We start from the raw sequence: 17,228 nt of genomic DNA on the forward strand, positions 1-17,228 counted from the left end.
CACTGTACCTGCACCTCGCCTCTACCTCACGGTTAGGGGCTGGCCCCAGTGACATTCAGAAAACAAGTGACAGTTGAACTTTAAAGCCATAAATCTTTTCTCATAGCAATTGCACCACCAAGACTGATGGGACTAATCTGAAGAGCAAAGGGTTTGTGGGACGGTGTCTGAAATCATGTTCCAGTGGTTTGAGGTGTAAGTATTTATGCAGGGGCAGGATTAACCAGTGAATTTATCAACCATGTAACTACCAGAGAAAAAAAAAAAATTCACCTCTCCCAAAGCAGATCCCAAAAGGAATATTGAGTTATTGCTGTTTAAACAACAGTTGCTAGTGGCACCTTTGCCTTCTTTACATGTGGGATAAACAAACAAACAAACAAAAGTATGCAGAATACTAATGTCATCAACAGTTTTTAATACTGACTTCAGTGTGAGCAAGGACTGAATTTAGAATAGGCACTTGAAATTTTTCAGATACATTTTAAAAAGGGTGAATATGTTCCCTGAACAACAGGGAGCTAATATACACAGCTTCTGAAGAAAGCAGGGCCTGAAATACATTAAACAGCATGACTAAGTAAAATATAGGCTCTAATGCACATAAGTTTTATTTACTGAAAGTCTCTTTTTGGAGAGCAAAATGAATCACTCATTTTAAAAATACTTCCAAATGCACTTGGAAAAAATCTATGCAGCTTTTTGTTTTTCTATTTATGCTGTCTTTAAAACAACACATTTGGAGTACATGGGCACTTTGTTTTTGAAGCAGCATTCGTGATACTGAGAAACTGATTCCACACGAAGATAAAGCTCTAGGCACTTTCAAGCGCTCACGAGTTCAGGCTGATAATTTTCAAGTAAACAGCAATTTAAAAGAAACTTCTCACACATGCTTTTATTAGCAAAGTACTTTGAGACATAAGAAGAGTAGCCTTCTTATTACTTTTATATTAAGTAATGCATAAGCTGTTATCAAATTAGTTCATTTAAAAACAAAGAGAAAGAAGGAAGCAAGCAAGGAAGGGAAAATGAACAAATTACCTGTCTCAGGTAAAAATCCCTTTGAACTTGTTGCTGCTGACTCCCCTCCCAAAGGTGAGGATACGATAGCCTCTGTTGCATATCTTGTGCTAAACAACGCCCCAGGGCTACTAACATGACAACCAGCCATCCTACATTCCTCAGCCTCTGCGCCTGGGCCATCATTTTACTTTAGCTCCGCTGCAAACATACGCTGCTATCCTTTTGGCACTCGCCTGTTCTCTTATACTCTCCCTTCTTCTCCAGCTTCTGACTCAGATTAATGAGGCTCTGTGCTGCGATGGGCCCCACCTTTAAACTTTATACGTGAGTCAAGTTGTACAGCACACATTACCGTTCCTGAGGTTAACAAGTAACCCTGCAGTTCCTGTAGCTCAATATATACCTACGTCGGGGTGTGGCAGGCATCACCTCCTCCCCACCTAAGGCAGCCAGACAGAGCTAGGTGATTAGAGCAGTAAATCACTGCCTGAGTAATGCTGCATAAACATATGGGGCTTATGAACTACCCAGGTGAGCGTCTTGATCACTTCCTTTGGCTATGTATTTCCACCAGGATATATAAAAAAACCCAACAGCTTAGTTTATCGAGGCAGTATGTTGAAAGCAATGGGATGGCAGTAGGAATTTCAGTCAATGCTCATCGATTTGTGTGTGGCACAGAACATCAAATGGGTGAAAAAATAAGTTTCTAGAAATATTTCCAAAATGGTATTCAACAGATGATGAATAGCTGCCCTCAGAAGTGGATGCACACATGAGACATAAGCTAGCCATAAATGTTGTTTTGTTCAGTCTCTCTGCAGCTGCTCCGGTCTAGATATTATTCTTTCATTCTCGTTTCAAAAATGTTTGCAAGGTTAGTACAGCAATTGTTGCTTTATGGTAACCCTCAACCATTTTCTGAGAGAATAATTCCTCGTATTTTGTGCATTTTGTACACCGCTTATCTCTCCAGTACTTTATTCTGCTGCCTTGGGTGCTTACACATGGGAACACTCAAGCTCTAAGCTAAGCAAAGTGACAACCAAGAGAATTACAGGTACAGAACAGCATCAGGGACAGGATATACAACTGTGGCTAGGATTTCACCATTCTTCAGGGAACAGTATTACTTTGCAATGTTTACATTATCTTTCATAAAAATATCTCCAAATATTTTTTGCAAATATGTTAACTTCAGCTTTCAAACATTTTCCTATAAAAATAGGAAAGTATCCAGAATTATCTAGGTTCAGGTTACTTCCCTTGGACTCTGCTAAAATAAGGAACACCAAGAATCTTCTCCACTGTATAGGGTCTCTGTCCTGGTTTCGGCTGGGACAGAGTTAACTCTCTTCTTAGTAGCTGGTACAGTGCTGTGCTTTGGATTTAGTGTGAGAATGATGTTGATGATAACACGCTGATGTTTTAGTTGTTGCTAAGTAGCGCTTATCTTAAGCCAAGGATTTTTCAGTTTCCCATGCTTTGCCAGCAAGCAGGTGTGCAAGAAGCTGGGAGGGAGCAGAGCCGGGGCAGCTGACCCGAACTAGCCAAAGGGATATTCCATACCATGGAACGTCATGCCCAGTATATAAACAGGGGGCAGTTGGCTGGGAGGGGCAGATCACGGCTCGGGCATGGGTCAGCAGGTGGTGAGCAATTGCATTGTGCATCACTGGGTTTTTTTTTCCCCTTTGTTTTCCCCTCTTCTTTTTTTTGTTATATTCCTTTTCATTACTATTATTATTATTATTATTATATTTCATTATTATTATAGGTAGTACTATATTTTACTTTAGTTATTAAACTGTTCTTATCTCAACCCACGAGTTCTACCTTCTGTCCCGATTCTACTCCTCATCCCACTGGGAGCAGGGTGGGGGGTGAGGGAGCGGCTGCATGGTGCTTGGCTGCTGACTGGGGTTAAACCACGACAGTCTCACAGACTTTGATCAAGTCAGTTCTGACCTTCCCTCCATTAAACTAAGTATTGACTGAGATTATTCAGCCTCTCATAGGGCATCACAGAAGAATCCCTCGTTATAGTGCCCTACACACGTAAAATGACATTCACAGCTCCACAAAAGCAATCACAAGTTGAATAACCCGACAGTGCTTCTTAGACAGTGAAAGTATTTGAGCCACTGAAAGTGCACACGCTTACAAGAGGCACGTTTATTTACTTTAATAACTAGCCTGTTCCTCTAACTAAACCAGCATGTATAGCTGTAGGCAAGACAGAAGATAATGGTACAGTATGGAGGCAAGCGCTTCCTACCTGACATGAGTCACCAGCGTACTCCGGAGGGCAGGAGCATGTCTCTACACTGTATGCAATGCTGCCGCTTCCTGCGCTGGTGGCTTCTTCCAGCCCAACCTCACCAAGGGTTAATCGCTGAGTCTCCGTGAAGTAAAGGCCTCTGATGTGTAAGCCATCTAGTCTAGACAGGATTATCATCAGTTCTTCTCTGGATACAAGGTTATTGCTGCTGGCATGCCTGAAGTTTCCCTGCACGTTAAGGGTACAAAATGAGCACAGCCCGGCTGCTTCTTAAAAAGTATTTGCAAAGAAGACAGGATGACAGAAAAAGGGAGAAAAACCCCATGGAATCAGACCCCTATAGTGCCAATTGGTGTGGGGTGAAATAGAGGTCAGGAAAATAAATATAATGAATGTAAACACAGGATAGGTGGGAAAAGGAATAATAAGCATAGAGATATACCCCGTACTTTGCAAGGTACATATGGCTTTGAGGTATCAAAAAGTGAAGAAGCATATAGGTTCTTCTTCAGTCATCCAAATTTCTTTAAGGGATCACCCACCAAACCATAAAAGAGTGGGGGAAAATGCTTTTATTTTTAAGAGTGAGCGAAGTCCTACAAATCTAATCTTTGAGGGCTGCCTTCACGTGCTTTCTTGCTGCTAATGGACACAGCATTACTGAAAATGGAATCTGGCATGAAGAAACATTATCTTTTTTGCCTATACATGAGACGGAAATAACCCAGTTTGATCTTCTGAGCACAGATTTAAGGTAGAAATACTCCCTGCTAACTTCACCTGCCTAAATGTTGGACAACCATTCTAAACTAGGTACCTAGATACCAAGGAAAACAGATGACAGTTTATTCCATCCCTATTAAGTACAGTCTGGGGCTGCGATGAATCATCTTCCATTGATGACTGATTCAGTATTACTCCACTGGCCCTGGAGGGAGTGCTAACGGCTAGACTGGACAAGATGCCTGACTTAGAGGTGCTAAAATTAGGTGGCATGAACCAGAACCTAGGTTCAATGTGGCAGTGTCCTGGTTTCGGCTGGGACAGAGTTAACTCTCTTCTTAGTAGCTGGTACAGTGCTGTGTTTTGGATTTAGTGTGAGAATGATGTTGATAACACGCTGATGTTTGAGTTGTTGCTAAGTAGCGCTTATCCGAAGTTAAGGATTTTTCAGTTTCCCATGCTCTGCCAGCAAGCAGGTGTGCAAGAAGCTGGGAGGGAGCAGAGCCAGGGCAGCTGACCCGAACTAGCCAAAGGGATATTCCATACCATGGAACGTCACGCCCAGTATATAAACAGGGGGACTTGGCTGAGAGGGGCGGATCGCAGCTCTGGCATCGGTCAGCGGGTGGTGAGCAATGGCATTGTGCATCACTGGGGTTTCCCCCCCCCCCTTTTTTTTTGTTATATTCCTTTTCATTACTATTATTATTATTATTATATTTCATTATTATTATTATAGTTAGTATTATATTTTACTTTAGTTGTTAAACTGTTCTTATCTCAACCCATGAGTTCTACCTTCTCTCCCGTTTCTCCTCCCCATCCCACTGGGAGCGGTGCGGGGCGGGGAGTGAGGGAGCGGCTGCATGGTGCTTGGCTGCTGACTGGGGTTAAACCATGACAGGCAGTAAAGAGAGAAAAAAATGTTTATATTTAAGGTCTACAGTATTTAAGTTTATATTTATTAACATTATCAAGTATTTGGCATTTCTGCAATTATTACCTGCGTATTATTAAGTACCACTGGGAAGAAAAGGGAAGGCCATTCCATTTTCATTTCTTACCTCAACTAGCTGTACACGGCCATAATATTGACGGTCTGGCAGTGGGTTGTTGGGATCCATATAAACAATTTTCATTTGCTGGCCCTATGTGAGAATGAGGATATAACATTGCTGTTTCACTACTTTTTATCATAAAGTGTTCAGATGCAACAAAATTTGGTAAAGCACATTCATTCTGTTCTTTGGGGGATAAAAACAAAGTAATACTAGGAAAACTGTCATTTTGTCAGCGAAGTGGTATAGAAAGCACTGTGTTCTAGTGTCAGCAGGGTTTTCACTGCTTTTGCCTATTAACAACCTTGCTTTCAAATAAAACATGAAGAGAGTTAAATTAATGCTGATCAATTTTCAGAGGAACTAGTTATTACTTTTGAGTAAAAAATGTTTTTGCATTTTGAAACACTCTCCTTTGCTGTCCCACCTTCGTGTTAGAAAAGGAGCTGCCTCCTGATATCATCGGTAGAGCTTGCCTTGCAAATTTGTGGCTGGCATGAGGAGGGGAATAAGACCAATATTGGACTGAGGAACACTCTTTGACCTGACATCCTGATGCACAAACAAGTTTGGATACTCCTGTAGTACTTCACGAGGCATACTTCCCAATGAGAATCCTAGAATACTGAATTAATATTTCTGATGGTCTGAAGAAACACAAGACCACCCTCTTGGGAGTTTCAACAAACAGTAAAAGATTCCAATTTTGGCTCTAACGTGGTTAAATTAAAAAACTGTTAACCTAAAATGCATTTTTACTTCAGTCTCTTGAAGCCTTATAATTATACTTAATTTTATGCTGAAGAAAATTCTCACAGAAAATGAGATTAATTACACGTGGAATACAGGACATATTTTGCAGAGTCAAGGCCATACTTGTTGACAAGTGTGCAAGGCACTAATTTTTTTTTCCACAGGTGTATTTTACAGAGAAAATTCTGACTCTAAAGTCAGTTATGCTTAATAATATGTTACTTTGGCAACAGAGATAGGTGTGTTGATGGCTTTGAGCAAAATGCAGTAAAACCACTTTTACAGAAATTCCGCAAGTTGCTATAAAAGTTAAGCACGCTTAACACTTTAATCTGTCGTAGTTGTCAGGTAACAGTAAGAATCATGGTATTGTTATGGTTTGAAAGAAAAGAAAGATATTTCCAAACTTACTGTTAGTTGTATATCAGGTCTCTTATCCAGAAGAACCATGCCCTCACTGGGTAAGCCAAAAGATTTCACTTGGTAACTTAGGAAGCCACCATATGAAGAAAGCTATAACAAAATGCCCAAGACCAGAGATACTTTACTGCATTATTGCTTGATAGTAATATAACTTTGTATTCAAGTTTACCCTGTCTTCCAGCACTGTAAATAATATATTTACTCTTTGTTCTTTAGACCAAATATGAAAATATGTGTTGCTTGGAAGAAATTACTTTTTATTTTGTTTACTTTGTGCATCTGACATCACTTTTTCAGCAGTACCCATTACTGTTCTCTGTGTACCTGCATTGGGGTTTGGTTTTTTTCATACCTGGGTTCATGCCATCTGTGTCATGGAGAAATAGCATGTTCACATGAACTTTGTTCTTCCCCAGACTCTACAGAACAGATTTGGCTCACCAGGAGCAGATGTTAGACTGACAATGAAACTGGTAGTGAACCCCATGAACAGCCATGGATAAAAAGGAAAAGTCAGACTAAGCACATTTAAAGGTGGCTTTCATAGCCCAGCATTTTCTAAACTTACTACAAACATGAATTTAATCAGGAAATCTTTGCTCCACCTTCAGGAGGACAGGACTTCTACTGATACCAGCTGGTACCAGCTCTGTTGTAAACAGACCGTTGCTGTAGGTTGAGCTGAAACTACGCTTCTTTTGGCTCAACTGCAGGCGACCACAGGCGGCCTCAAACCCAACCAAATACATACGCTGCTGCCCAGAACAAAGACTGAGACAAGTATGTTTGAATCATCTGACAAACAGCCTCCTCGGTTTGTGTAGGAGTGACTCAGTTCAGAACATCGAGAGGAAAGGAAGCTCCAGGCACAGCCTAGACAGTTTTTGTTCCAAGAAGAGCCTAGAAGGAAGGTTTGTGGGTACTAGGTGAAATCAGGTGTTTTGCCACAGATAGACTACTTTGTTTTGCACCCCTTGCTGTTTGCCCCTGTAGCTTATGCTTGGTTTTGACATGGGAGGAAGAACTGCTTTGTCAGGTTTTGGGGTTCTGCAGGTAAGCACCAGCCTTCAATCTACCCCTTTCCATGTACTTCAATGAATTACAAACAAAACACAGACATCTCAGTACTAAATTTGTTCCTTGGATCACAGGACCATAATTAATGCTATTATCTTTAGCCAACTGCATTTTCAAAAGCATCATTTGGAACATTGGCTATATTTTGCCAACACCATCAAAACAACCCTGTATAAATAAATTTTTTTCAAAAATATAAGAAAAGTCAAATTAGAGCTAATTTCCTGTTTAACACACATTTTAGGACTGCACCATATGACAGGCTGTTATGTTACTGCTTTTTTAATGATTTTTTTTTTTCAGTGGGAAAATATTGGTGTTACAAACTACCCTCTGTATTCTATATGTACAGTATTTATTTTCTAACATTGAGTGGTCTATTAAATAGAATGTTAAAATACAAAAGAGCAGAAAATGGGGACGATGTGATCTAAATTTCTCAATGACTGTTAGTTTCTGCACTGCTATAGATTTTACATTTGATTCCCTTTTAACTTTGTAAACAAAAGATAGAAAGAGGAAAGAAAATATACTCTGCTAAATATTAATGATCCAGTGGAACTAGTTAAAAGGTTTAAGATAATGGAAAACAGTATTTATACCCTCATCATACTGAAAAATGTCTGGAGTGATCTTGTTCACATTTTCCGAAAGAGGTGCTATCACTGGAAGTAGACCAAAACCTGACATTTTCAGAATACAGTAACGTGAATAATTTGTAAATTTATGAGCTTGTAAAACTAGCAGCAAGATAGCATTTTGGGGGGGACTTTCACTACTGCAGTATTGCCTGTGCTAAAATATACACTTACACACAGTGTGCAGTAAAAGCAGGTCCAAAAATTTTATTTACAGTGTTGTCATTGTAAATAAAAGCAAGTCATGGCATGCCTAGTTAGATAGTGACATGCAACATAAAACTCATAGCACTGTTCTTAATAGCTGTGTTTAAAAAGGGTTATTGCCTGCTTTATATTTTGTTATGGGAACAACAAAAGTCCTTTTGGCTTAACACTGTAGTAGATGATGTACGCTTTAACATGAAATTTCTTTGAAAAATAATTTGTAGACATTGAAACAAGAAAGTCCATAATATTAACAAGAAGCACCCTCACTAAACGTGCTGTTCAACTGAAAGATATATACCTCTGAGCATAGGCGAGCAGGATGAAAAATACTGCTCTAGTCTTTAAAATGAGGACTAAGAAGAACTTGAAAAATTGTACCATCTTTAATGCTCTGGTGTCGATCCCATTTGTGTTCAACTTGTGTGACAGTAGGATTGCATCTGAAAAGCCTGTGTGTCCTACAACTGGCTAGCAACTATTGACACTGTCAGAGTTCCCAACAGGGAGAACCTGGGGCTCTGGGCCTGCAAGCCACCACTCGCAAAGTCCCCCTGGTCAGTGTGATCCCCAGGCTGAAGTGCTGATAGGTATTAACCGTGAGCAAAAGACTGCTCCCGTGCGTGAGTAGGAAGAGCAGCAAGCAGTTCAAAGAACACAAAGGTTCGAAAACCAGGTGTTGCTCTTCCCAAGCAACATATCGAAAGCAAAAGGTTGGGTTTTTTGCGTGCCACTGAGCACGTAATCACCTTTTATTATTTTGGAAATCTGCCCAGGAGATACTCTAGGGAGTCTAAAGGACGCTCGGGCACATTGGCAAGCTCTACGTGTTCTGGGTTTCAGAAAAGTGGCTGAAGGTACCAGCTCCCTGAACCATAGCTCCTGCCCGTGCTGTTCACGTAAAGACCTCCCTGGCACCAAGCAAGATGATTAATTCTGTGTTATTGGTTATAATTTTAACACTGTACTCAGAAGTAAAATGTTGCGATTCCTGGCATGACAGGTAAGAGAGATAAGAATCTCGCGAGGGAAGAGAGAGAAACATATCTAAGAAAAACAATTAAACTCTTTATCAAGGATGCTGGCAAAAAATGAATACATGTTATTAAAACAGATGAGTTAGGTGTCATTTACCTTCTCTCCCAGGTAAGACGGTGGTGCTTTCCAGTACAAACTATGCACTGAAGCAGGCAATTCTTGAACATCAGCCACTACGCTATTACTGACTGGATTGAAAGTGACTGGAATGTCAATATTTTCATCCACTGCCTCCAAGTGCCAGTTCCTCATGTCCACAAACTAATGAAAACACATAAAGGAAACAAAAGCTCGTCTCATCCTTTATTAAGCTTTACCAGCACCAAGTAATGAGGAGAAATTGTTTAGCCTCTATAATTCCCTTAGCATGAAATTCAACCCCTTCAGAGCCAGCCTAAAGTCTTTGCACAATGGCTGTCGCAAGGACCTCAAAAGAGAGCGTAAGTGGGACAGATGTGCCAAAGCTACTTGGGATGCAGGCATTTGGTTTGTCACCTGCAAACTAAATTCTGTCTTCAGTCACATGAAGACATAACCCTTCTGGAGGTGACTAGGAATGGTGTACACAAACCCAAGGATATATAATTTGGAGGTGCTTTTTTAAGTCCATTCCAAAATCAAACCAAGGACACTAACCTAAAAGACAGAGTGTGGACCTGTTGTGGTAGGCTAACTGGGAGGGAGGGGACACAGCAGGGTATTTTGGAGAGGCAGGCAATGTAGCCTAATATTCTGGCTTTTTAATGCACATTTTATGTCCATGGCTGTTGTTTCATGAAAGACCATACATCCTGTTATTTATCATTATGCTGGGGGAAAGAAAGCATAGTGCATATGTACCAGAACAGTTCTGTGGTGGGTTGCCCTTGGGTGGCCAGAGCAATAAAACAAAAAGATAGACATGTTTTCAAAAACAGTCTTTGGTGAGGACAAGTAATCACCAGAGGAAATTTTCCTAAAGCAAATGGAAATTTGCTACTGACTTCACTGAGGCCAGATTTTCATCCTTTGCTTGTAAACAGTGAAGTGCCACAATCTGGATTGCATCTAGTCTATGTCTAAGCCTGAATTAAACTCCTCATCCATCATTCTAGGACTCTGCTTCTCTCTTTTCTTTCTCTTGCATTGTTTCAGGCAGTTGTTGCTTTTTTTTCAGTCTTCAGCCATCTTATTCATTTATGATATTAAAAATCTATATCTTCTTCTCTCACACTTGATGTCATGTCTTTTTTATAGGGAGGGAAGAAAGACAATTTTTACAATCTCTGTAGAATCTGTCACACATTTCTTAGGTTTCAAGATGCATCTATGATATATAGACATGTAAAATGACACATGTGCTTATCAAAGCATCTTGAAGGAGACCATTGACTTTAATGAGGAACTAGTGTCTGAAGATAAAGCAACAGAAGGCCAGCTCAACTTCAGTCCAACTAGTGATTTGTAAGCAAACAGGTGAAAAGGGCCATTTCTGCTGAAAGGCACTTTCAGACTACACCTAAGTCTTAACAAGGCTGCACTAAATCTGCACTATTGCTTGCAGAATATTTCTCATCCTTAGAAACTAATAAAATATATATTCAATTTTGGAAGAAATCTAGCATTTCCTTAATGGAATAAATGCAGGTTCATGATAGCAAAGAAAAAAACTATTGGATACACCTTGGTTCTACGACGATTTGTGCTGCGACAGTTGCTGGTTGCCCCAAAACAAAAGCAAGGGGTGCATCCCCTGGGATTAGAAGGGTCCAGATAAAAGGATCCTGGTCGGCAAGTATCACATTCTGCGCCTTCAACATTCTCCTGTTAAGGCATAGTTGAAAGAAATCTCAGCACTTTCCTTTTGGTTTTGGTAAGGCCCCCAAAACCTCCTGCACATAAAACAAATCTTCTGAAAGAATTTTTATTTAAATGTATGGAAACATGAATGAAAATGTGTGATTCTCTGGATACACTATATTCCAAATGCAAATACAACTGACTTCTTGGAGACAGTCTTAGTTACGAGCTGTCTTTCCAGTTTATAAAGTGAACCACTGAGTAGTAAGTATAGTCAGAGACAGCTGCTAACGTCCCTGCCAAAACCCTCCCTCTGGCTTTTCCAAACCTACAATATAAAAGCTCACTTGTGAAAGTTCACATTTATCACATTTAATTACGCAGATCAGAACAAAAGAAGATTTCCTGGACATAATGATGTGGTGAAATGTCAACTGACATAATATGGCTAAAAACCAGCATGGGACCTGGTTAACATCCAAAAGCCGAGATGCAGATGCATAAAGCGGATCTGTGCAGGGTACAGACTGCTTCAGTGAGTCAAAGGACGTCTACTCTGTAGCTCTGTAACATCCTGCAAAGCCTAAGACTGCCTGTACAACTGACAGATATTGAACTCTTAAAAAATGACATTTAACTGCTACCATGATAATCTGTGCACATACTGCAAGGTGTGATGGTTTTGTACAGCTGCATTTAATTTTTACTGAAAACTTAATGATAAACTCACTTCATTCACCCCATTAAATACGAAATAGTCACTGATGTGCAAACGATGCTTGTGAATGCAGAAGTAATTTGATTTATCTGACCTTGCAGAGACAAACTCCTGTCTGGGGATCGCAAACATCTGGTTCTGTTCCATCTCTGTTACAGTTACACGGCACGCAGTTTGGGAAACCGTAAGTACCAGGAGCACACTGATCACACTGCCGTCCTTTTACTCCTGGTTTGCATCTTTATCAACAAACAAACACAGAGGAGGGAGTCAATAGGGGAGGCAGGAATGGACCGAGGAAGGGAAGATTAAAACAAAAGGCAGGTGGATCTTTGAAGTGGTTGCATGGCTATGACACAACTTTATGATTTCCACAGAGAAATAGCAGCAGGTTAGTTTTGTTCTCAGATTTGAATGGTGAGACGTTTTAAATGGTCATGGAACCGATTAGGAATGGATTTGATTTTGAAGGATATACATGCTCACAATAGAATTAGACTTCTGCAGCTACTCAGTGCTTGCACTGCAGAACTACTCCATACACCAAGGTGTGAAACATGGATGTTGCACACAGGTAAGCGGAGCTGGAAGATGTGACTGGGCATTACTCCAGGCACTCACCTGCTAACAAAAAGGTGGAGAATCCCAGGCATATGAATAATTATGGGGACTTCAACCTGCCACAAGGCTTGGGTTAGTTTACAACTGTTCACAAAGGATAAAATCCACTTTGCTCACAGTGAAGGCTGAATGCCTTGAATTTGTTTAGGTGAAGTACAGCAGATGCAAAAACCAACACCAAACTATGAACAAGGCTTGAGATAAGAGAGAACATCTTGCCGTGGCAGCAGCTACTTCATCCTACCTTTACAACAAACTTGCACAGTCTGAAAAAACTAGTGAAAATGTAGGTCTGATGATCCCTCTTCCTCCTGTCTATGCTGGTAAACTGTCTGTACCAGCCCAAAGCAGGTTTCTAGAGAGTAAGGATCCATTGATAAAGAATGTCTGCCAGCACCACCATCCACATCTTTACATTTTAGTTGTGATAAGATAATTTTTAAAGTATCAGCGAGTTGGTGGAGTCTCCTTTGGCTCTCAGCACCAATTTCATATGTGCACTAACACTATGAATTTAATGGAAATAAACAGTTAAAGTATGCGGACAAGGTAGCTTGCACTTCATGTAATATATCAAAGCAATTACTCAATTCACCAAACAATGGGCGAGGTTCTCAGAGTCTCTCTGAATACATTACCCCCACACACAGATAACTGGAGCTGGATGGGGACTTTGAACTTCATGTAATCCACAGAAGGGAAAGTATTAATCAGAATGTAGTAGTTAGCTATATACTTCAGCAATCAGTCCAAAAGTATTTGCTAAATGTCAAATTTTGCTCCAGAATTTTTTCCCAATAAGCTGTCATTTCTTTGATATTTCCAATTAGGCTGCACATGAAAAATATCACCATTGTAATCAGGCAATACAGCTTTTCACTGAAATGGAAAAATGTGACTATTTCTGCAAAAATTATCCTCAATTTTATTCGAGTAGAAATGTGCTAAGCCCTTTCTTTGAAGTATTAGATTTTATTTGACTGAATTATTTATTTGATTTATTTTTGCATAGTATTTATTTTGATTTTATTTTGTATTGTATGGGGAAAATGAAAGCGGAGACTAGTCAGATTGAGAGTGCATCAGGAGATACAGAATATGCTACACTTTTACCCTGAACCCCAACTTCTAAATATGAAAACAGATTCCTGTTTTGCTCTTGGGATAAGACAATTATTCGCTTCATATGAAAAGGACAGACTTAGGAAAAGAATTTAAATTTGGGAAATAATATAAGCATTCTCTGAAAATTAGCGTTCTCTATCGTATTTACAGGCTTAATGGCAGAGCAGGAAGGACAAATTTCTCTTTGTTAGGACCCTAACGTAGCCAAACCAATCAAACTGACCTAATCCTGGCTACACAACCTACTGGCTATCAAGTATTTGTACTTGCTATTTAAGGACTCGATCTCCCCAAGGAAATAATAGAAATGTTCAACTATACTAATATGACAGCATCTGAATTTAAGATCATTCCCTATGGCTGTGGCTGTATGCTATACCTATTTTAGAGGATGTAAATAAGAGAATAAAACTGAAGAATTTATTTTCATCTCAGCATGCTGAGTTACAGAAAAATAAGCATATGTCATATAGAAGGCATAATTTTAAGGGCAGTTATCACCTATGGTTCCAACTGAACCATATTTTCCATACACACAGCACCTATCATCAAAGTTTCTCAAAATTCATTGCAAACATTCAAGCTTTACAGTACTTAAAAACATCATTAGACTTAAATCCAGACACCAGACTGTGGAAGGTCAAGTGCAAAGTTTTAAGAATTTGGGAAATAATGTACACCATTACAAATGATGTACATGTCCAGAAGTCAGGAGCTCTGATCTGAGGTCTGCTACTAACTGACATTGGGTAAGTCATGTGAGCTGGACAGAGACTTGATGACTTACCATGAGTGATGTGGCACATCACTGGCAAACAGAATGAAAGCTCAGGAATCCCAAATCCCACCATTAGCTACCTGCACAAACCAAGTTTCCACTAAAACATTGCAGGTGTCCCTGAAACAGCTGAGTCCTCACAATTGCCAAGCACTGCTTAAATCCCTATTCACCACCATCAAAGTTTCCCACATCCCCTCCAAATACCTGAAAGTATGGTGAAGCAAACCACTTGCGCATTGTTTATAACGCACATAACCCAAACTTACTTGCATTGCCCGTTGTTTTTTTCACATTCTGGGCTTGCCACATTAATGACTCCTCTTTCTGAACAGTTGCAGCTCTCGCAGCCAGCAAGAGGGTGATAGCTGAAGTAATGTTTCTCGCAGACTTCACATTTTGGTTTCACAGTTCGTGGAGGGCAAATGCATTTACCAGTCATGTCATCACAAAGACGCTGCCCACAGTTGCATACTAGGTCAAAGAAAAATGTTCTACAAATCAATCACATCTCAACTTACAATGATCAACTCTTATTGAACTTGCATATGAAACAAACACACACAACCTTTATGTATAAAAGACATGATTCTTTCTCTCTTTCGCTAGTTTTAAGCTCAGGGTCCTGGAAACTAACTATGTGACTGTAACGGTAATTTCAAAAAGTAGCTTTAGTGCCTGGCTCTTTTCCACAGATTGGTTGATTAACTTCACCACAGGCGTTATTAATCACTTCCCAAAACTGCCAAGGATTAAACGATGAATAGTTTTGGTGTTAAAGGCACCACTTTTACAAAGCAACGTTTATAAACATCGAGTATAATATCTGGGAAGGCAGCTGAGGACTGTTGGTGTAATCCAGAAATCTGTTGAGGTTATTAAGAATAACATCAGAATATAAGGAATTAAGAATGCTATGTCTGATTATCTATGGAAAATCTTGAAGGTGTAAACAGGGATACAACGGTAATAACTTGGAAATTATTTAGCAGTCAGTGCAGAAAAATCCATTTGACTGAAAGAGTGGCAATATGGATTTTAACCAGTTTAACTGTAAGCCTACTATACCTGATCAGACAACACATGGGAAGGCACACTTCGTCGTGAACTAGGTGTGCTTTAAGGGAATGGGGTTACTTCTGCCTTAAACTGAAAGTTATGCTATGCTAAATCTAAGATGGCTCAACCAGCCTCTCATAGGATCAAGCCGTATAAAGAAAAGTGAGGCTGTGGTAGCTATGCAGTAAAATCAGAGAATTAAATAAAAGGTCAGGTCACGTGCTGAATAAGTCCGAGCATGTACTTACGCTTGCAGAATGGGAATCCATAGTAGCCAGTTTGGCATCGGCTGCACTGTCGACCGATGACGTTAGGTCTGCAAATACACTGTCCTCCCAGGGGGCTGCAAGTAGGGCTCGTGGCACCTGCGCTATGGCAATTACACGGCAGGGCTCCGTTGTTGTAGAAAGCCACTAGTGACCTTACAGAGTCCTTACAGAAGGCCGATGATCCTTCTGGGCTATTTAAATTGAAATAGAAATCATGTAAGTACTGCCACTTGGGAATTGTTAGGAGCATGCTTTGCAGTGGTTCAGTGAATTAGGGTCCTGTCTTTCGAACAGTTCTTTGACATAAGGATGGCATCAGTACACATGCAAGGATATACTTTAATTAAATTAGTGGTGAATAGCTTTGAACATGCAGGTAAGAGATTTTTTTTCAAAGAAAGTGCATATATTAGTCATATCAGTTCGGACATGCCAAGCAAAATACCAAATACCAAAGATGGAAATACCAAAGACAGAAAGATGACATAGATTTTCCTCTTTCGTACTGTGAGCAACAAAGCTCTACCTTTACATTTCCTTTACAATAGAAAGTCATGGAAAAATGACTCATGGAAATTTAATGGGCCAGCATAAGCCATGAAAAGCATTTTAATGTAGCACAATGATGGGGATTTTATACATATGTCTTTAATACAGAGTAAAAGTAATATTAATTCCCAGCTTGTTGTCAATGTTCATTTTTTAGAAAGCGATGCTTACTCAATATAAAAACTGTTTCCTCCACATTGGCTGATAAAATCAAATGACTTGTCCACTGTCTTTTTGTCAAGAATTTTGTAACTGTAGGTGTCTGCTGGAACAACTAAGACATTTTCCTTAAAACAACAAGAAAGCTAAATTGTACATTTCAGAGAAAAGCAAAAGACACAAGCTAAGGCATTTATATATTTAAATGTTGCTTCATTATGCGTTCTGGAGTTTCTCAAAACCCGTAACATTTTAACTGAGAAAAATAGGAAAATACACTTCTGATCTTCCCCCCAGAGTTGTGATGCTACAAGCAGTGTACAATAAAAACAGTGTATAGTATCTTAAAAATTTAAAATAAAACAGAAGCAGTGCACAAGATCCTAAAAATTTAAAACACAACATTAAAAGACAAATTCTTTCTTTTTGGCTTTCATCTTTGCACCTATCTCTAAATGAATGGTGAAACTGAGAATAACATTTCCAAGTACATTTATGTAATAAACATACCAGAACCAGCATTCTTCCGTCAGGTATCATCACTGTAACAGAGACCTCGGGTTCTGAAATGTCAAGCTCAATTTGGTTTTCTGCAATCACCTGATCCCGACAGCCAGAGGTATGAGGGCAGAATGAAGCATTGAAGGAACCTAGAAGAAAAAACATAATGCCAAAAAATATTCCATGTGCCAAAATGCTGAGAAAGGAAAGGGGTTAGATCAAATTCAGATGCTTACCTGACCACACACGTCCCGCATCCACACGCACTTGCACGGGGAACACCGGGTGTGCTGGCTGATAAAAATGTACCACAAATATGTATCTGCCCAAGCGGGGCACTCTGCCACTCAAGGTAATCTGGTTCTGCAGAAACAAGAAAAAGCTCTGATAGTATATTTGTTTCGTGAAATATTCTTGGGTTTATGAGCTGTGCTCTGTGCCACCTA

General features: G+C 39.8%; 1 protein-coding gene across 1 annotated transcript in view; it reads right to left on the reverse strand.

The window, feature by feature from the left end:
* Positions 1–17,228, reverse strand: part of LAMA3 (laminin subunit alpha 3) — a 122,274-nt gene that overhangs the window by 39,057 nt on the left and 65,989 nt on the right. Inside the window, exons 29-39 of the mRNA XM_050890736.1 lie at positions 17,019–17,145; positions 16,792–16,931; positions 16,294–16,409; positions 15,553–15,764; positions 14,515–14,719; positions 11,816–11,960; positions 10,887–11,027; positions 9,321–9,485; positions 6,253–6,354; positions 5,095–5,178; positions 3,305–3,535 (exon numbers count right to left, since the gene is read on the reverse strand). Coding sequence (XP_050746693.1) covers positions 3,305–3,535; positions 5,095–5,178; positions 6,253–6,354; positions 9,321–9,485; positions 10,887–11,027; positions 11,816–11,960; positions 14,515–14,719; positions 15,553–15,764; positions 16,294–16,409; positions 16,792–16,931; positions 17,019–17,145 — 1,668 coding nt within the window. The remainder of the gene's footprint in view (positions 1–3,304; positions 3,536–5,094; positions 5,179–6,252; positions 6,355–9,320; positions 9,486–10,886; positions 11,028–11,815; positions 11,961–14,514; positions 14,720–15,552; positions 15,765–16,293; positions 16,410–16,791; positions 16,932–17,018; positions 17,146–17,228) is intronic.

This window comes from Gymnogyps californianus, chromosome 2 (genome assembly GCF_018139145.2).
Source record: "Gymnogyps californianus isolate 813 chromosome 2, ASM1813914v2, whole genome shotgun sequence".
Lineage (NCBI taxonomy): Eukaryota > Metazoa > Chordata > Aves > Accipitriformes > Cathartidae > Gymnogyps > Gymnogyps californianus.